The sequence below is a fragment of the Rhagoletis pomonella genome, unplaced genomic scaffold (assembly GCF_013731165.1).
Source record: "Rhagoletis pomonella isolate Grant_MI unplaced genomic scaffold, Rhpom_1.0 Rhpom_scaffold_00004, whole genome shotgun sequence".
NCBI classification, from domain to species: Eukaryota; Metazoa; Arthropoda; class Insecta; order Diptera; family Tephritidae; genus Rhagoletis; species Rhagoletis pomonella.
Window position 1 is genome coordinate 53,770,338 of NW_023458558.1, and position 22,416 is coordinate 53,792,753.

Below are 22,416 nucleotides of genomic sequence, written 5' to 3' on the forward strand. Positions count from 1 at the left end.
ACTTTGAGTTTGTATCCCCATGCTGTCATGCTTTGATTGTGCATCCCATGCTCCGTAAACAGTTTTCGTTAAACGTAAAATATAATTTTTGGAATCTGCTTCCAAATTTAATTTTTCAACAACTCTTTTTTTTCCAGTGAAACAGATTTCTGAAATTAAACAAATACAATATTCCGACCACCTTTGTTTTTCTTGCAGGGCTAGTACTCAAATACTCACACACACACACACACACATTTCCACACGTAAATCAAATTTTGGAAGTAGTAGAATGCACAACATCTTTGCTGTAGTGTGCTTTTAGGCTGTTAGAAATTCAGTTATTCATTAATAAAATTCTTATTATTACGAGCGCTAGCTGAAAAATTAAGATAGGGGGGCTGACATTTTGCCACAATTATTTTTTGTGACCGACAACGAAATTTTCATCTGGGACCGACAGTCTAATACATATGTATGTATGTAAGTGCTTTTTAATAACAACTTATTATGCTAAATATTTGGTTAATTTTCAGAATTTTAGTATTCATTCGATGATTTTTGCGTATTTCATTGTTAATTTGGAAAAGAGGTGTTTCTTCTAATAGATACCTAACAAAATACATAATAAAAAAAAATAAAAATTTTGCATGTTTTAAACATATTTATATAATTAATAACTTTGTGTTTTTAGAAATACAAATAAATATTTTTTGCTATATAAATATTAATACTTTTTAAATTATATATATATATAATTTTATGAACAATAACAATCACAAATTGCACTAAGAACACACAAAGCTAGTGTTTTCGAAACATATGTTTAGGTAAGTGTGGGCTCGCAGCTTCGTTTGAGAATTACAATTCAGCATGATTTCACCACATTTATACGATTTTTTTTTTCACTTTTTATTTTTCTTAAAATGCATTGCTACAGTTTTGTGCCGGAAAGCGCTCCAACTAATGGTGCCAAATACATATGTATGCATTTTCAATATCATATTTTTATTTCTTTTATTTGTACATATAATTGACTATATTTGTTCATTATTTTTATCAAACTCGCTTCGAGAATAGTTTTGTTTTCAACTTATAACAACTTAAAAACTAAAACAAAAAAATGTAATTTAAAAATGTGTGTATTAAGAAATAGGGACTAATAAATCGGGTATTACATATTTGCTTACATTAGATATCTTTTCGCCAAAAATATTTATTTATTAAAGCTTAGCAGGTGGTTTTATTCTTTCTATTCGGGAGCTAGGAAATATACTGATTTTGGAACAAAAATTTTATATTTAATCCGCTGATTGAATCAGGATTAGTTAAAAATTATTTCGTGTTAACAAGAAATTATTGAATGACGTTGCGCCAGCAGCCGGCAGGCAAATTTTTAGCTTTTGGTAATTATTTCTTCTAAGGACACCATCTTTCGGTCCAATGATCGTGGTAAGCATGTACATATGTACATACCTAGCTCTTCTTCAAGTAAACTTTGGCACCCTGATCGTTTTCAATAGATTCTAAAAGGACTCGTGGAGTTTTTATTAGAAAACAGATATCAGACTAAATACAGTCGGTTGCAGTAATATTGGCTCTTTTTTGTCTGTTTTGTTTTCCCGATGTGCGAGGAAATCGGCGCGCTTGACTGGTGCTTAAGAGCTCAGTGGTTCATCTTCTGGCCACATATTGAATCCTAACAATGTCGGCCCATCTCATTGTCTTCCAATGTTGGAAAGCTGGTGGAGTTTTCATGTATGCTATCCACAATCAGGTATTTAAAATATGAGAAGCGTCCGGACATAAATATCATCCCATCTGCGCAATGATAGCAGATACCTAGCTAATTATGCGGGTGCTCATAATTTTGAAATTGGTTTCAGACTAGAAACATAGTGGAAACTACAGATTTTCTGAAATATTGGTTGTCAACTTAAGAACGGGTTGAGAAATAAATATTTGAGAACGATTTTTTAGCATATTGTTCCGTTACATCTGTCTAAGTATGGCACAAATGTCGAAGTCTATCGGTAGTCTGCTACACCAGCCGTGATATGGATCCGCTTTATGCCGCAGGTTAGCTTGGATTCAGAACGTTTGGTCACAGTAGTATAGCGTCATCCTTAACCGGGCGATTATACTACGGGATTCCGGGTTGTCGGTTGGCGTAAGGGCGTGGCGTGGAAAGGGAACGCAACAAATATCTACAGAGACAGTTCTAAAGTGGACGAAGGAGTAGAAGCTGCAGTAGATTGCAGTGGACGGGTAATTCATAGGTCCTTAAGCAGATTGCAGTATTTGCAATAGAGGACGCGGCAGAGATACTACCTGAAATAAACCCGACAAGCGAGCAAATAAATATTTACATAGATGGTCAGGCGACCATTAAGTTTCTACTTTTATATAAAATTAATTCGATAATCGTTGCGAAATTAAAGGAGCCTATAAGAAGGCTAGTTGTGGCTAAACCGTCCACCTATAGTGGGACCCCGCACACAAGGGTGTGGAAGGCAATGAGAGCGCTGACGAGCTGGCCTAGGAGGGCGTCCTCTTAGACACCTCACTAATGACGAATATACCAATTCCTTTTCGGGAAATCAAAAGATCACAAGATCTGTTCATATACCGCCAAGCAGTTAGGCTTTGGAAAAGAACTCAGGGTTGCAGACTTGCATAAATTATGTGTAATTCATACGATTTCCTAATATCAACAAGAAGAACAAATTCGAGCCTTCTGATAAGATTGCCAATAGGGCATTGTTCTTTGACATTGCGTGGAAACATTAATACTTGATCGTAAATATATCTGGTAACGCTACGGACATTGTATTCACCTATGTGAGACCTCTTATGGTCGGTCAGCCAACATATTTAGCCGTAATTAGTTTTGGCCAGAGAAATATGCATTCGGACCATAGTGCATTGAAGCTTATTTGTCTCTCATTTAGTTTAGATGTTATCCTATCCACTTTATGTTAGTGCGAACAAAAATGAAAAACAAATTATCAAGTTATTCGTCTCTACAACTATGGAAATTTAATTGGTGTCAAAGTGAACGGGTATGCAGCTAGTTTCGCAACTAATTTGTAATCTTAGGAAACCACTTGATTAGCCTCTATGCTTATTTACTTGTAGGTATATTGATTTTCACATGAATATATGAGAAAATCTCACGAGTTGTTACATTTTACGACAAGAACTTGGTTTCGATCGAAAATGGTGGCACACTTATCTTAGACAATACATTATATTCAGTTTTGCATGAAGAACAAGATTCCAACGCGAAATTGTATTTAAATGAAAACTTAAAAAAGATATACTGAAAAAAGTAAAAGTAAAAACTCGAAGTTGTGTATGCAATGTATTTGCCGCGTAGCACCTTACAGAGTCAGCTTACCTGTTTACTCGCACGCTTAACTTAAAAGTCATATTATTTAAAAATAATTAAATATTGGCATGAAATATTTTTCTATATACATACAATAATTTCATCATGTACCTAATAATATAAGAACGAGTTTCGAGTGTGGCAATAAAAATTGGAATTTTTGTTTCGCAAATCATATTCAAAATATTTTTTTTAAGTGAAACTTCTTTAGCTGCGGTTTGTTAGTTGGGAGTAAATTGGTAAATTCAACGGAAATTCCACACGGAAATGGAGCAACGGAAATGATGCAACGGAAATGGTGCGACGGAATTGGTTGGGTCTGAAACAAGTGCTTCTTGAGGGTATGCACATGGTATTAATTTAACAAAAATTTGCTAATAAAACGTTAAAGAATAACACTTAGAAAAAGACCAATACAAGAATGAAAGTAAAGGTGAGTACGTACATACATAGATAAAGAAAAGGATAAAGGCAAAGGTAAAAATAAAAACAAAAAAAAAAGATGCGTAAATGTAAACACTTTACTTATATGAGAGCAAAAGTGAAGGGGAAGGGGGTGTAGATGAAGAAAACTATAAACATAAAAGTAAAAACAAAGATAAATATGAAGAAAAGATGAGGATACCGATAAAAATAAAGATGAAGATAGAGAAAGAAAGATTAAACTACAGGTAATTAGAGAGAAAAGGATACAACTGCCCAATGGTTTTAGAAAATATATGATTTTCTCGAGTGAAAATGAAAAAGTGAGTAATTTATGTACTTTTTCGTCAAAATAAACGTTTTAAGGATAAAATTGTTCAAATAATGGATTTATTTTTGTATTGTGTAACTCCATTTATTGAAATAAATGCAAGAAGAATGCTTCAGCATTTGTTTTTCAGACAAGAGAATGGAGTGACACCAAAAAAAAAATAACTCGTGAGATTTGCTCATATATGTATGTATATATGAATGTACTATAAGTATTCTTGTATGGGCATATTTTTATTCACCGCAAGAGTTCTTTTACATGTCTTGGAGTGATTTCTATTGCATTAAAATTTTTGTTCAAAGGCAATTGTTTGCTTCTCGTACTTTTCTGTAAAATGTGTGATATATGTATATATTGTGTGTTTGCCTATGCTATTCGTTTAACTAACAATAAGATCTTTCAACAATGTCATAAATTTCTCTAATGCTTACAGTCATCTATTAAATATATATGTATGTATATGTATATGTTTACATGTCTGTATGTATGTATGTAGGTATGCCTACAGATATGTTTCTGATTATAAATATTTATAATAATAATACATTTAACTAAATTCAACGACGTTTACTACAACGTTAAGGTACCTTTGCTGATATGTTTGTGGTATTGTTGGTTGTTATACATATTTAGTTGCAAATTAATTGCTTGCTCTTTGCGGTTAACTTGCTGATATGTTTATATAGATATGTATATTTTGCTTTTGCTTTTAGTAACTCTAACAACTCTTACAATTTGCCGCATATTTTTGGTTAGCGCAGCATCTCGTCTGTACTTCATTCGTTTTGCTCTGATTCGTCTTTCATTAGATCCTTCATCATGTCTAGTGATTCTTTCAGCGATTTGGCAAAGCGTGATGTGCTTGTATCCTCGCAGGAATAGAAGGCGGATATACAAAAGACAATTTCATCCGGATGCGGATTGTAGGAGCAACCATAGCCGCGTGGCGTTACCGCGCCATAGCCCATGAAAGCATCCGATTTGGTAGCCACCTGTGAATTATAACGGCGAACAACTTTTGAAATAGCGTACATATCTACATACATACATTGTATATGTATACGAGTATATTTGTGCATGCAAGTAAATATGCAAAGCTTATACTTAGCCACTTACTTACTTCTACTTACACATATGAATATACATATGTAAATACATATGTATGTATGCATGTGGGTGCGTATGCTACAACGCAACATACATACATAAGCAGTATACGACGTATACGCCTAGTCGTACTGTACAGTGCGTCACTAAGCTCGAGTGCGTGTTGCATTAGCTTTATTTAAAGGTGCAGAGTGAAAAAACGTTGCAGTGCTGATCGGTGCGGTGCAAGAATACAAATATACATAGATGTGTTAGATTTAAGTGTCCTTGGGTGTAAGTGATACTTATGTACAAAACTGTACACATATGTACATACATACATAAGTACATAATTACGCACAAAAATTATGTACATATTTGTAATAAAAAAATTGTATGTATAAAAAAGATACATGTGCTCTAGCGTTATGTAGCCAGTTCTATTATGCCTTGTTAGATTTTTAAGTGAGTTTAGTAGCACGCGTTCGCACAGTAGGAAAAAATTGTAAGCTAAACAAAAATCTGAATGTAAACAAAGTTTAGTTTTTGTTGACGAGATTTTTTTTTTAGAAACAAAAACTTTAATTTTTTTATCGTACTAATATTGAGCCCTCATTGCCATAAATATGTAAGCGACATTTTCTCAAAATTTTCTCTTTGATTCAGAAATGTGCCTACGGTATCCAGATGCATTTCGGCATCTAAAATAAAAATTTGAAAAAAATGTCGCTTACATCTTTTTGACGGTTAGGGCAGGACTCGATATTATAAATATGGAAGTTTGTGAGTGAATGTGTTTGTTGCTCTCTTACGCTAAAACAGCTAAACGGATTTAAATGAAAGTTGGCGCACAGATAGGTTATGGCCAAGACTAACATGTATGATGGTTTTTTTTTAATAGTTGAGTCTGTTCCAAAAGTTAAAATCAATCAATAAATACGTACAAAAATATCGCAAGCGGCTCAAAAACGTTTTTTTACGAAAACAATATGTCTGAAGGTTGCCAACTGTTTAAAAAGTTAAAATCGGTTGTATAAGCTAAGTTTGTGTATCAAACGAAAGAGATAAGCTTTATTTCTAAAGGCGCTGCCACCTGCTTAGAAATTCAAAACCATTTTAATTAACAGGTTTAATAAAATATCCCTTATATGGATATCGAAGGAAAGAGGTCTAAGAAAGCCGTATTTATTTCGAAAATATTTTGACCAGGGTTGCCAGTAGTGTAAAAATTTAAAAATAATTTAGTTGATAAGCTAAATAATGTGAAGGTTTGTGAGTGATTGTACGAGTATATTTGTTGCTATTTCTTTGGATGAAATTTAGCTTAGAGAGCTTAGATTATATATATATAGCATATATTTGAAGAGGGTTGCCATCTACCTGCAAAAATAAATATATAAATAAATTTTATTTTAAATTATAAGTTCAACAAAATTATTTAATTTAGGTGCCAACAAACGAGATTAAAACAGTTTTAAAACGCAAACAGTTTTAATAGGATTGCCTCAGAAACGAAGTTGTACAATATGGGTCGAAAGCCAAAGCCACCTCTTAAACAAGAATAGTACAGCAATTAAATGAAACACAATGCTTTATTTCGAGTATATTTTTGAGAGGGGGATGTCAAGCAAAAAAAAAAAAGATACTGAAGGGCTGTCTACAGCTCTTTCAAGAAAATTCACAGCAACAGCAAATTACTTTTCAAAGCATGAGAAATGGTGAAAAATATTTACGATAATTTTTTACGAGAATTGCAAATTTCCAAAATATTTTTATTACTAAAACAGTTTTGAAGAGCTTATCTTCTATTTAAAAAATCAAGATTCAGAACAGGAAAGATTTTCCACTTTCCCAAATTTCATTTTATGTGTTCTGCTAAGTTAAATGAAGATAGTAAATATGTATTGATATTATTCATTTTTAGAAAGTTTTTTAAAAGATTTCTCATATATTCAAAGAATTCCTTCATATTCCTCTTTGTCTTCGTATTTACTTTCTTATTCCACTTCGTATCCGTGTTTGCATTATCGTCATATTCGTATTCGACTTCGTATTTCTATTCTTTATTATATTTACCTTCGTTTTCATATTCGCGTTAGTAATTGACTTCGTCTTTGTATTATTCTGCGTGTTCGCCTTCATAGTTATCTCTGTCTTCTTTGTCTTCGTCTTCGTCTTCGTCTTCGTCTTCGTCTTCGTATTTGTTTTCGTTTTCGTATTTGCCTTCGTTTTATCCTCACCTTCGTATTCGACAAGGTGCTCTTCTGTGACTTTTTATTCGACATAAATACGTATTCCTATTCGTCTTCGTCCTCATATTCGATTTCGTAATCACGTCAACTTAGTAATAGCGTTAGTGTTCATCTTCATTTCCGATTAACTATTCGTCTTGGTATTCATCTTCAACTTCGACTTACTTAAGACATTTTCCACAAAAATATTTTAATCTATACTTATGTGTGCGTGTGATTGTGCGAATTTATAGCAATCACTTAGCGAATATATACCTGGTTACACGTATGTATGTGCATGTTTGTGCTACAGTTAATTGTGCTGAATTTATAATTTCCATATTAGAAGAATAGAGAAGATTTTCTTCGATCAAAGATGCTAAACTTCATCTTACCTGACTTGTACTCAGCAGAAAAATATTGGCAGTTGTGAATGTTTCATGGCTGAAGAGGTCGTGTACCTGACCATTGTTGAACTCTTTACTAGCTTCTCGTAAGCCCAGCAATGGTATATCGATGCCATGCCCAAGTATATTTTGGACCATAATTTCGGTTTGGCGATTGCAGGCAATGCGGAAAAGTTCTCTGAGCTTATTTTTCTATGCAAAGAAAAAAAAAATTTAGTTTCGTAAATGCACAGTTTTTCACTTTTCTATTGGCCCTACTTACATCATAAATGCTGAATTTCACTTTGCGTGCATCGTCATCTTCTCCTTCGCTTTCCAAGGACACATTTGCACCCTCACCTTGGCACATGGCTGTAGCCCAATCGAGTGCCTCCTTGTGGGATGCGCGTATGCAATCGACGCGACCCTTGAAGAAAGAAAATTGTTAGAAATTTTGTGTTCGTATTTGTAGTACATAGATTTTTGTTTGATGTGTGTAAGCTTACCAGCAAGAAACGTCTCGTGGAAGCACTCTCGTAGGTGGCTACCAAATGGCCATACAATCTGTTTTTAAAAGAACATTTTATTATTATTTAGAATACGGATCTTCATATGGCGGAGTTGTGTTGCACTTACTTAAAGTAGGACAATTGCAGCATGAGCTGCACAAAGGCGTCAGGACTGCACTTGCACTTCTTGATGAAATTCTTTCCATAGCCCTTATATCGATATACATACAAATCAAAGTCGCTAACTGACCTGCGAAAGGAAACACAGAAGGTTGCACATTATAATTTATTTTCATTGCATTTCTTCCCCGCCCCTTCCACTTACTTATCCACCGCGACCACGGCCTCCTTAATGCGTGCCTCCAACTGTGGCGTTATAACCCACGGTATTCGTTCAGGTGGCGGCTGCGATGATACACTATTACATGCGGTCTGCTTGTTGTCTTCCAAATTTTTATAAATTTTCTCAATGACATTCACAACTGCATCACCCTCCGAAAAGGAATGCTCATAGTTAATGCCCCAGGTGCCGTCAGTGCAAATAATGATCTGCAACACCTTATCGAACCAGCGATTAGCCGAATTGTAAGCGCTGCCACCGCCATGTATCATCTCATGCAACATATTCGTATCGTCGCGATCACCAACCATGTAGCCCGTTGGCGTCGCTGCGCTAAAGGTGTAAGCGTTGAAGGTGTTCGGTAGCGGCTCATCGAGACAAAGCAGACACAGCGCTTTCTCAATCAACTCGATGCTATTCTGGTTGACATCGTTCTCCAGCAGCAGTTGGCGATTCATGGCCCAACGTGTACGTTCCTCGGCAGTGAGTAGACCTACCGGCGGCGGTTTGGTTGGCAAACATGGTGCATCGCTGAGTACGTGCAGAATATTTGAAGCGATCTCACTTTCCGATATTTGGCCGCGTTCTCTGGTCTTGACATTGACGCAATACATTTGATTGCGACATATGACAATCACATGTTCATCGCTCTTCTCGCCACGTTCAACTAGATATTGCGAATCGCGTTCGATGCCAGGAATTCGACATGAACCTAGTGGGCGATAGTATTGCGCCATGCAGAGTGGTTGATTCTTTTCACGTGAACCAGCACGATCGATGGGTAGATTGCCGCTGTGCATTAAGCGAGCAGTGAGATTAATTATTTTTAGTTTGAATACGCACTAAGTATGTATGTAGTAAATATGTACCTGTCCAGCAGCTCCTTGTGCTTCATGATGCCGCTCAATAGGAATGCGGCAAAGCGAGCCACATCATGTACTGTGGTGAAGCGGACGGGCGGCATAGGCATGCCGGGATTTGAATTGATTGGCAGCGGCAAACGCACATCCATGTACATGTCATTTAGCCAGTAGTTGTAGGCCTGTGAAAAAATGCATGGGAATTTGTATAGCTAGTGAGCTCGCATGGCGTTAAAACGCCAATATTACATATAAGTTTTTAAGCAAGTGGCAACCATATTCAAAACCCTAAACAACATCCCAAATGTTAGTCAGCGTTATAAGCGTCATGTGCGCGAAATTTCATCTAAATCCATGCAGCCGTTTCTGAGTGAAGAGGCCGACTGAAAGCCGACTTTTTAAACAGATGGCAACTCTCTTCAAAAATATTTGCAACCAAAACCTTTTTAAATCATTGTAATACATATTTCTCTAATCTGATTATCTCATGAACTGCTAAATATGCTTTTATGTCACTTAAATTTCAGTAGATATTCGGCATTCGTTATCGATTTTTGGGTCATGTACATATTTATGTATGTATAGTTTGATAGTAAAACAAGAGTACAAATTAGTTTACACAAACAAACAAACATTCATTCATTCATTTTTTCAACCGGAACAAGATAAGAAAAATATGCAGTTCCCCAAAAAATAGTATGTAAATGCATGTATACACATGTACATATATACATACTATGTACAAAAACTGATCTAATTAAAAAATTGAAAAGGGGCTAATTTCAAATGCGTAAGTGGCTACTTTCAGAGAAATTTCGACGATTTTTTGCATTAAAATCTGTGTTGTAAATCTCTTTTTTTGGTCAGTCTAAAATGGTACGCTGTTGATTTATCTTCTTGGTAACTGTAGGTTGACCGACCTTGGCTTTTAGTGCATAAAATCTTTTAAGTTTTTAAGGTTTTGATACCCAAACCTTAATAGTCATTTGGATAGCTTAATTGATGAATATTTTTTTTTTTATACAACATTGTTAAGGGAATTCAATACTGCGTATGTATGTGAAATGATATGAAAGAAATACTTTGAAAACACAATTCTGATAACAAAAAATATCACAAATAGTTTCGCCTACTGAGTTCCTCCGAATTCTATGAAAGGAATATTTTGGAAATAAGTTAAGAAAAAAATTCTTTTTGATTCTAATAATTGAAATAAATATCTTACATTAAAAAGAGTACATATTTTGGTTGTATATTAATAAAATGTATGCTTGCTTACAAAAAAATGCTCATTGAAATTAATAAGATACAAATTTGTATTAAAAAGTGGCAACTCTCTACGAAATTATTTCTGGCCTAATGTTAAATTTTGTAGAATTGAAAATAAGTGGCAACCTCACACTCATACATTAAGGGATAACACTTAATATATAAGCAAAGCATTGTTTAAAAAATGTCTTTTACTACTTATAAATAGAAGATAATAATGTAAATAAATAAACAAAAAATTAAGGTTGAAAGTAAGTGGCAAACTTATTCAAAAATATCTCCAGATTTGTGATTTTTAAAACACATTTCATTTGATACAACTTTCAAACTTTATACAGATTTTAGAACAGTTCAACAAATTTCCATCTAAATTTTGATGCGGGTGCATCGGTAATGTATGTTATTCTAGCAAAACAAGTGCAAGCTTTAAGAGGCTACAAAAATCTGATTAAAATGTTTAAAATTTAGATGAACTTTTCTAAATTATGTATTTACATATTAAGTTTGAAAGTTTGACTAAATTTCTTTTCTACGTAAGTTAGAGTGGTTAAAAAAACTGGTTTTAGAAATTCATAAACGCTACATCAAAATATTGTTATTTGTGATAAAACAGAGACACATATTTTTTTATTAAAAAAAAAGTTTTTTTAGAGTTTGAGTTTTTGGGTTGTTTTACAACATGACATGTTAAAATGCAGCTAAAAATGTGGTTTTTATATGTAATTACTCTGATATTATTGGCGAACATTCCCTTAATTACATACCTGTCTTAGACAGTTCGAACTGGCCTAGTGCCCGAAAATGTGCTTTCGAAAAGAGACTACTAAAATTAAAACGTTGACACTGAACCAGGAGTTTTCTGGGGTTGCTAATTTGTAACCTGAAGTCAGGTTTTCAAAATCCAAAATGGCGATCAATTTTTCAAAAACCGATTGGATTTGTTCGAAACCGGGCATCCGATAGTTTTTGGGGTCGCTGGGGGAAGGCGTTTAAATGCTCAAAAGTCGCAGTTATATCTCGAGTAACATTTCAAAGTCACTTTCAAATCAAGCGTAGAAGACACCACGGTTTTGATAGAATTTCAGTCAGTTTTCCTGCATATCATAGAAGGTACATTGATGGGGTGGTGCAGAAAACTTTTTTTTGAGTATAACCAAAGCAGAAGAGGGGTCAGAAAACCGGAAAGGGGAGTGGTCATGAGCTGTACGTTATTTCACTAGACGCTATAACTTTGAATTCTAATATTTGTAAGATTCTCTCAAAAAACTCTAGCCTAATTATAAAAATTTGGGGATACCTACGGCGGAGAAGTCTTTTTTTTACTTCTGTTGTGATGAGGCACGGAACAATTTGGATCATTGTAATGTACTTAGTTTTGGATAGTTAAGAAGTGTGTTCTTTTTCATTACATTTGAAGGTAATGATATCATTGCGATCAGACAAGTTGATAGTTTTATACAAGGTTCGATAAAGTATATATGTATTAGTATTTATTGTTTATCATTTAAAATTTCTACATCAGTTTGGGCGCGGCCATTCCGGCATCATGTTCCTGTGTTCCTTAAGATGTAAATTGCACAGAATGTCGACATTTTTATCCAAAAGTTCAGTGCCACGTGCTATCGTAATGATAACATCGACAAGCTTTTGAGACAATCAAAATCAATCATATCGCTATCTATTAAGTAATAATTTTGGTCATGAAAAACGGGCATGCTAAGAAAAAAAAAGAAACAAGAAATAACTATAAATAATGAGATCTCTTGTAAAAATGAAACAGTTCATCAGTTTCGTTTTGTTCGGACAGCAGCAGTAACGGCGGCATAAGGAGTAAGGAGTCAAAAACAACCAGCCATGAGAGGTGAGCATTTAATGTTTGGCACACAAATATAGACATATAAAATTATACACGTAATTTTTTCCACTACTTCCTCACAAATAAGCATTCGAACTGACCATAACGACACTTTGCCTGGTGGCTGTGGTCCAAGGCTACGCTGACTACCATTTGAGATGCGATCGCGAAGAGATTGGCATACGTTGGCCCAGCTACCATAGTAATTCCGACTATTACGTTTGCACGCGCATCGGAGGCAAGCAGATCAAAATGAGTTGCCAAATTGGTGAACTTTTTACCTTTGTGCTACAATCTTGTACAACACCTGGAAAGTTCATACCACCACCACCTATGGATATTTTGCCAACAAGCTCACCACTTGCCCACCTATCGCACTCATCTTCACAAAAAGAATCAAGCAAAGAGTCGGCGATACCCAAACCGTATTATCCTAGTGAAAATCAACCACCAAGCATTTTGGATCTTGAATCCCCACATAATGTAGAATATCCGAAACCACCGATCTTGGAAAATACCGCCGCTATCGAGCCACAACATGAGGACCAAATCAACAAGCATGAAGAATCTGACGATTCGGCAGAAGTGCCACCACAGCTAGTTAAACCAGCCGTACCGGTGAGGCCGTTACCACCTAGTAAATCTAAACCGCTAAAGGCACAATCGCCTGCAGCCACCGTACCTTTGCCACCTACCCCGGAACCAACGCCACCAGTCGTTAAGAAGCAGCCGGGTAGAAAACCACCACAAGCGAATAATACGAATGATAAGTCAATGAAACCACCGAATAAGCAACGTGTACCACCAAATAAATCTAATCAACCAGCACCACCTCAAAAATCGGCGAAACCTTCAAATAAGGCGCCGTTACCTCTATCGTAAAAGAGGGCAAACTTCGTGCAAATGCTTATATAAATAGTTTAAATTTTTTAACACCTTACTCAAAGTACATACACACATACATAATTTTATGAATACAGTCAGTTATTCAAGCGGAATTTCAATAAAATCAACACCACATAGCATTTGGAAGATTACTTTAATAAAAAATCGCCTAAATGAGTCTGCTTCGATCACTTTTGCTCGAATTGAGTAATCGCTTCCGCGCTTAAAAAATACTCGAAAATAACTTACCCTTACCCATGAAAAGTGATTTGTTGAAAGTATAGAAACGTAATGTAGGACAATACCAGATTGATCATGCTGGGGATGCAAATGTGATCGTTTCCTTTGCTATTTAAAAAAAAAAAAAAAACATTCGCTTCAGCTGCTTTTGCTTCTAACAGCATATTTTTTCATAACTTTTGGTCAAATTTTAACAATAATTATCGAGCCGTGGTGTGAAGTGTGTTGTGTAAAAAAATTGCAATATACATATGCAAGGTATGTATGGCCTTATATTAATGTTTTTTATCTAGATATTTGCCATCTCAAATTCAAAAGAACAGACCAAGAAATAAACAAACATACAAAATAATTTTGTGCGTGCTAAAGACAGGCTGGAAAAACGAAAATAAACAACATTGCAAGTACAAAAGGCAAAGAACCCGCGCACGTAAAATGGATTTCTTGATTTCAATATTTTAATATTTTTAATTTTTTTATAAGTATTGACACAAAAAAGCATTTTTCACCATGCGTGCAAAGTTTAATTTTTTATAAAAACATAGCTCATATTACGACAAAAATAAAGATAAAATTTCAAAACTTTGTGGAAAACTCAGGAAAATTTAATAAATCTCCAACACACACAATGCGATTTTTGGCAATTTTTTTCTGAAAGTGTCTTATATACAAAGTATGAGTTCTGCATAAAGTTTCGACATTATATCTATATATTTTTGTTGTAATATGTAATTGTTGTTGTTGTATGTAATTTTTATAAAAAATTTGTGAAAAGAAATTGGAACAAAAATAATTAACATACGTTGGGAAAATTTCTCGGTGTCAATTACTCTTATCCAGGAGGGTAAATTTGAAATATTTTCAACTGTAATAATGGATTTCGCTGCGCAAATGATTGAAAAAGTACTCGGAAAAGACACGAAAATTATTAGAAATATGACTGCAAATATACTCAAAAAAGGCTCACAAATGTTTACAAATCCGAGTAAAAAATTAATCGGAAAATACTTGCAAATGACTCGAAAAAGAGTTAAAACTGATCAGAAAAATGGGTAATAAAAAACTTGTCAAGAAGAGTCGCAGGCAGGGTACCATTTTCCATTGACAAAAGAGTCTTTTATGATCAGAATATGAGCGCATTTATGATTATTTTAATCGCAGAGAGGACTCAAAAAATACTCGAAGATGATCAATAATTTCAGAAAATGATGGGTGGAAAATATGTAAATTGATCAACCACACTTTGGTCAAAGTTTGCTTTTTAATACGTGTCAATCGCTTTCCAAAGCGTACGTTAAGTTCGAAAGACAAACTTTTGCCGTTCGGTGTCGTAGTAAGAAAGTAAACCAAACTTCTGAGACGGGTTGATAGTATTTCCATTCATAGTTTAATAAAATTTCATGCTATCAAACGTCGCGATTATTCATCTGTATTTAATCCAGTATCTACAGAATTTGCTTTCTGTGGCCAAAAGTCCAAATTTCAGTTATTGCTTTCAAATCTTTTAAGAGGCTGCCTTTATTCAAGATACTCTCATTAGAAAAGAAATCATAAATTTACGACCGCAAGGTAACCCTGGTCCCCTATCTGCCAACGTAAATTTTGGTGGTTTTGGTTTTATTTTGTGCTAGAATTTTATTATATTGAATTGCAGTGCAACGCGGATGTGTTTTTTCGTTATAAAAAGTTTGAAGTGTGATTATTTTAACAAAGGAAAATATTACTAACGGTATGTACTATTGACTGTAACAATTGTGACTTAAAATAACATTTGTGTTTTTGAAAAATTCACTGTCTCAAAGTGCATGTTATGATTATACAAATTTAAACACATTGTGCTTGTTTCGCGGAGTGTAGCATAGCCTTTTCTGTCCGATCTCTTCCGATATGATATATCCTTTTCATTTGGTGTAGGTATTGTTTGCCGCATCTTGTTGCTGTTTAATAAAATTACTATTTTCAGACGTTATTAAAGTCAAAAATGAACAAATATTCAACGTGTCGATGGACCGGAAGTTCATTTTTTTAATGGGGCATACACGCTTTTACCACAGATTCTTTTTAGCTTAGATTCGTAGATTTTGTTAGAATAGACTTCCCGTTAAAATGATGGACTTCCGGTCTGTTTAGCTAACTTCCGGTCGAATCCGGAAGTCGGTAATACGAGCAAAAGATAGAGCATCCTCGACTTAGTAGTTCATATTTTTCCGTTTCCCAATAAAAACATTTTCCTTCATTTTAGAACGCTTACCTGTATTGCACAGTGGTTCAGCCGGAGGTAAAAACTCAAAAATACGCCCATTGTGTAACCCGGATTGATTGACAGCCAATCAGTCATTACACTGGTCTACAAATTTCAACTTTTTTTCTGCGAATAAGACGGGACCTGGTGTTTCTGAACGGATTTTTCGTGCTGAACACGAATCCGGGGTCAAAAATGTCCCATCACGTCACGTTTTCGAGAAAAAAGGGGTTGAAACCCCTAAAAACAGCGTTTTTGGCCATTTTCGAAAAATTATAGAGCTGAACCCTGACGTGGTACAAATTTTGCATATATCAGAAATTAAAGGCTAAACCGTGCCCTTTCGAATGAGCCCTATGCCGAATTGATCGCGTGCACCCTTAAAGCAGGGGGTGTATTTGTGTTTAGGGGTGCAGGAAAAATTGATCACAGAAAGAATTTAATCTTAAACGATCATAGAAAATTAGTAATGCCAAGGTTTTAACTGTATTAAAAGTCGCTGATTACGAATCTGCAGTTAGATTTTAAAAATTTAAGATGACGGGTCGAATATGGTGGATATAAAAATTGGACTCCTAGACACAAATACACCCCCTGATCTAAGGGTGCATGCGATTAATTCGGCATAGGGCTCATTCGAAAGGGCACGATTTAGCCTTTAATTTCTGACATATACAAAGTTTGTAGCACGTCAGGGTTCAGCTCTACAATTTTTCAAAAATGGCCAAAAACGCTGTTTTTAGGGGTTTCAACCCCTTTTTTCTCGAAAACGTGACGTGATGGGAAGTTTTGGACCCCAGATTCGTGTTCAGCACGAAAAATCCGTTCGGAAACACCAGGTCCCGTCTTATTCGCAAAACCCTTGTAGACCAGTGTTATTAATGGTACTTCATTACAGTGTATTATTTTTTTGCCATAAAAAATTGTTTATATTATTTCCTCACCCTCCAAAGTTGACATTTTCACACATTTTCATTGGGACTCGTGTTTTCAGTGACTCAATACTTCTAACTTTTTTATATTTATTTTATGAAAAGCGCGGAATTCATTCAAGAAACTCTGAAATGCAAATTCAACAAAAAGGTAGGGGGCTCCTATTTGGAACAATAGTTATTAATATTTATTAAAAGTTGTCAAGTCTATTTGCCCTTAGTGAATTTATTTTTAATTTTTTTTACATTAACTTTTAAAAACCCTGCCACTAAGCGCCACACTTTATTTCTGCTTTGTTTTTAATTAAAGCCCATTTCCTGTAGATTAAAATAATATATATTTTAGCTGCACATTTTTGCACGGTTATTTGATACACGTCCGCTTCTAGCCGAATCTTTAGCTAAATATATTTTGTTTACAAGCTTTTATTAACTTTCACCTGTGTAATCAAATCTTGAAATCCATTTTAACCAACATCTCGATGAGGTAGAGATTTGAAACTGTAAACTCAGAACCCATTGACAATGCAATATGAAAGATGAGTTAATCCGCTAGGTGGCGCAGGTATCGAGATATTTGAAAACCCGTATCTATAGTCCGTATTTTTAACAAAACATGCTACCAAATTGCAGCCTGCATCACTAAAGCCATATAAATTAAAGTTTCAAACTTTGTACAAAATTTAGGAACATTCAAAAAAATTTCGTTCAAAATTTCTAACTTCATAATCGGAGTTTTAAGGAAATTAGCAGTTTTATAGATTATACAATTTTAGTATGATAAAGAGCAAGCTTCAAGAGGTTGAAAATTCGCGCTAATTTTTTAAATTTTATATCTGAACGTACGATGGAGCTTAGTGCTCAAAACCGCCTCCCGACGAAATACCAAACAGTAGTACCGGAAGGTATACGTTACAGCAGACAGACAAGCACTTTTAGTTCGGATTGCAGTTCCACTCTACGCGGGTTAGGCTTTCGATGCGTTCTCCTTGTAAACAAACAAAAAAAAAAACATATTATCGACGGCTGAGTGGAAGATCGACCCATCTCGGCAGCCAGTTCGAAAACGCCCTATCCTAAATTTTTCAAGAACGCCCTAATTCAGAATTCGGTTCAAAAACGCAGCATATCAACATAATTTTCAATATATATTCAGTTGAGATAAGGTGTTTTTGAACCAAATTCTGAGATAGGGCGTTTTTCAATCCAATTCTGAAGTGGGGCTTCCTTGAGCCATCTTCCCAAAATGGGCGTTTTCAAACCGGCTGCCGTGGTAGGTTGTTTTCCACTCTGCAGTCAGTATGTTGTTCCAACGTTCACCGAGCTCTCATATGAGTAAATTTTGGACTTTTCATTGTTATGTTTTTTTTTTACGTGGCGAGTTCCGAACCCAGCGCACAACCGGAAATAGGGGCAATTGTGGAAGACACTTTTATATAGAGAGACATTTGCTCCAAGACAGACACCCGCTGTTGACTACAGTGAGCTCTCAAATGGACTAAGTACGAGTGGCTTCACCGAAGCTCCGTATTTTTCAGACATTAAGCATGGCTACACACGCATATGGATTGCTCGCGTTACAAGATACAAGACGCAAGAGTCGAGATTGAGTATAGTCCTGCAACTTTAATTGCACTCCCATTGACGGAGCTTATATTCGAGAAATACTGTAGAGCCTTCTTTAGCTAGTCAACTCGTACTTATTACAATCGCTAAACCCTAGATAAAGGTAACAACTAATGTTGTCTGTCAAAGCAATACTTGTATACCACTATGCCACTTCCAAAAGTGCCTTGTTAAAAGGTTATATCAATTTACGTTAAGATAATAAGTTTAATTACGAAATACATACCCATGTTATGTGATAATCATAAGAGACAAACATACATATACACCATCGCGCGAGTATACAGTATCGGTCATATCGATAAGTAAAAGTGATGTTCTTTGCCACTCATGTTTATTTATTTATGTTTTAAAAATTTTCAATTTAAATACAGTTCATTTTCTATTAAAACCATAAATAAAACTACAAAAAAAAACAGCAAATTTTACCTTTATTTTTTTAGAATTGGCTTTCAGGCATTTGCTTCCATATAACGAATCAACACAATTTTTTTACATGGAAAAAATATTTAAAAAAATCAACGGTAATTTTTAGGCACTTGAAACATGCACATTATTGTACTGAAATTGAATGGGCTATAAGACTGTATCCTTAAAAATTCCAAGGCTTCTGAGAAAAAAGTTTGCATTCTTTTTTTAAGTTTTTTACAAAGTTTCAAACTTGTGCTTATATGGGCTTTGTTAGAGAATGAATTGTAAATTAAAATTTTTAAAAATAAATTAATAAACACAAATGTCAAAAAATTTCACTTTGAGATGGGGGTGCTTTTGGCATGACCGATACTGTATGTACGATAACCATAATGTTTTGTAAGATTAAATGAAAAGAAATGTTCGATATTTTTTTCGCGAACTGGCAAGCGCTTCGCATCTACAAGCTTTGGTCTTAACAAGTCTTAACAAGTTGATTAAAATTCTTTTCGGGGCGTATACAAGATTGTTACACAGCATGAAGCCTCATATAAAAAGGGATCGAGCGAGCAACTAAAATCAGTTCTTCCAACAAAGGCGGTGCAGTAAAGCGGCGAAATCATGAAGACAGGTGATTATAATTAGCAAAAGAACAAAGGAATGTAATAGAGTAGCGGCATTCCAAAATGCGCGGGGGTTTTGGTCATCTTTGCTTGAATTATCATCAACATTTATTTTCTGGAATATTGCATCTAAATAAAAATAAAATTGGTTATAAATGTACACGCAATCTGAATAAGCATTTCTCCTCGTCTATTTGTGTATTTCTTTTTCAGTACTGACGCTTGTTTGCATTATATCTGCTGCCCACTACGTGACTGCGGATTGCAGTTTGCTGAAGACTTTCACCACCGAGCTGCAGCCGAATTGTTCTGCAAACGATCTTTATATTAAATTTCCTAACTACGCAAATCAAAGCACTTATTATTCATGTTTACAAGTTGGAAAGGCACAAGTGGTACCCTGCCCAGAGGGATATTATTTTATATATGTGATGCAGCAGTGTGGCCCATGTGCCAGCTATATTCCACCAGTTCCGTGCGAACAACTCAAAACACAAAATCCGCCAATTTGCGTAGCCATTGGATCGAGCAACAGTAGCACAACAATAGCTTCATCTACTGGCACTTCTGGTTATCCTACACCTGTCTATCCATCTACGTCACAGTCAACGACAGCAACAGCAACAGCAACAGCAACAACATCGACAACGACTAACACAACAGGAACTGCGGCAACAACAGCAACTACGACAAACTCAACAAGTACAACTACTACTGCAGTAACACCGCCAACTGTGACAGTGACCACTGCAGCTACAACTGTTACAACAACTGCATTCCCAGGACCTCCTAGTCCAGCTACATCCAATCCAGATGTTCCTGTACCACCAACACCCGCCCCAACGCCACCAACTATTGAAGATGAGCCACCAGTTTCAGCTACTTAAAAAGTGAATTAGAGATGATTGCTAATTTGTACGGATGTGTGAAAAACCATGTACGCTCAAACACCCATGTACGCTCAAATATAAAATAAAATTGCAACAGAAATAGAGAAAACAAATAGGCTTCATCGGTAATGTGTCTACTTGCGTGCATTCCTTATTTTATAACTACACCACGCTCTCAACGATTTCATCTTCAGAAATTATTATTTGAATTAGCTTAGCTCTCCATTTGGGAATAGTTTGCTGCACATTTCGTTTTTTAATGCTGATCGTGATTTATTTTGGAGCGAATTCTCGTCATCCCTTGCCAAGTTTGGTTTGGAGAGAAACCGCTCTATTACGTTCTCCAATACTAATATTGTCGAAGGCAATCACATTACACCCTTTGTCCAAATTCAAAGGTATTTTGTAGCTCTGAAGGCAATACATACGGGACCTTCCTGCCCTATATAGGCATGCAAAGGAGTCTGAAGGGGGATATTTGATCTTATTTCATTGTCGCAAGTCGTCTCCATTGCTTTAGCTTAAATCAAATTAGGCCCACCGACCCGAACGATTTAGCTTTCAGAATGAATATTAGCCGCCCCCTCTATACCACACCTAAGGAACGTAAGAGAGTGGTAGGAGCCCACACAATTCTTCAATAGTAAGCACTGAACTGATATTTTCTACCCAAGGGCGCTTTGTAGCGATGGAATGAGTCCGATGCTCATCCAACTGACCGCTAAGTGAATTTGGGGAGTTTTCGCCAGTTTCGTGTCTGTTGAAGAAGGGCCGAACTCTTGAGTCTCTATGTATTTTTTAATGGGAACATAATACGGAAAGTGGGGAGAGACCTCATTGCTTGCCTGGTATAGCTCCTCTAGTTAAAGCTCTTATTCAGGGACATAATAGCAATAAGTTTTATCTCAAAAACGTTGATCCATAGCAGCTATTAGATAAGAAACATAGTATTTGTTATTTCGCCAATAAAAGTTTTTTGGTCCCTGCCTTGTCTTCTAGGTATGACTTTTTTCACAGTGACGTCATAGTCGGGAGTCTTCTCGTTTTCCGGTACATCAAAAAGTGTTAGAGCACATAACGGTGCGTTGTTGAAGAGCTTATGGAAATCTACTACATTTATAAAAATGTTTCAAGTTATTTGGTACCGAGGTAAGAAACCCTTCTATCTAAAAAAAAAAATTCATCACTGCAGTGTGTGTCGCTTGCACTGCAACGGAAGTATATCCATTTTCATCTATCTCTATTTCCTATTTCCTGACTATATTGATATTGATAGATAAATATCGATAGCTACGCATCTGCTTAAGATTAAGACTATTTAATACTAAGACAAAGGCAGCGCAGGGCAAAGCCGAAGGCTAAAGCAAACAATAAGACTACGACGAATCCTAATACGAAGATGACTACTAAGACGAAGAGAAAATAGAAAAAATATTACCAATAAATTTAATAGAAATGCTACGATGAAGGAAAAAACGAAGGCTTTGACGGAAGACAAACTGTAACAGGAATACGGAGACGGAGACGGATGCGAAGACGAACACGGATACGAAGACAATTACGCAGATGAATAGGACCACGAGTCCTAATAATAATACGACGTATACGAGGCCGAATAATAGTCGCATTCCCCGACTTTTCTGGGCTAAAACCAGTAAAACTGTCAAAAAGCAAAAGAAGCCAGGAACAAAGTACGGGAACGCTTTCTGGTAAATTCCTGTAAATTCTTGCAACTTCTTGCGAGTTAGGGAACGCAACTATTAATACGACGGCGAACACGAAGGCGGATACCAAAATTTTGCCAAAGGCAAAGACGGAAGGCAAAGGGGAAAAACGGAGACAAAGACGCAAGCAAACGCAAAGGCAAAGACAAAGACAATTACGATAACGAAGACTCATACGAAAGC

At 35.6% G+C, this 22,416-nt stretch overlaps 1 protein-coding gene across 1 annotated transcript in view; it reads right to left on the bottom strand.

Moving 5' to 3' along the window:
- Nucleotides 1–4,627: 4,627 nt before the first annotated feature.
- Nucleotides 4,628–22,416, bottom strand: part of LOC118738260 (choline O-acetyltransferase) — a 110,891-nt gene continuing 93,102 nt past the window's right edge. Inside the window, exons 5-11 of the mRNA XM_036469186.1 lie at nt 9,546–9,718; nt 8,662–9,468; nt 8,464–8,586; nt 8,334–8,391; nt 8,111–8,254; nt 7,837–8,040; nt 4,628–5,116 (exon numbers count right to left, since the gene is read on the bottom strand). Coding sequence (XP_036325079.1) covers nt 4,901–5,116; nt 7,837–8,040; nt 8,111–8,254; nt 8,334–8,391; nt 8,464–8,586; nt 8,662–9,468; nt 9,546–9,718 — 1,725 coding nt within the window. The 3' untranslated portion in view covers nt 4,628–4,900. The remainder of the gene's footprint in view (nt 5,117–7,836; nt 8,041–8,110; nt 8,255–8,333; nt 8,392–8,463; nt 8,587–8,661; nt 9,469–9,545; nt 9,719–22,416) is intronic.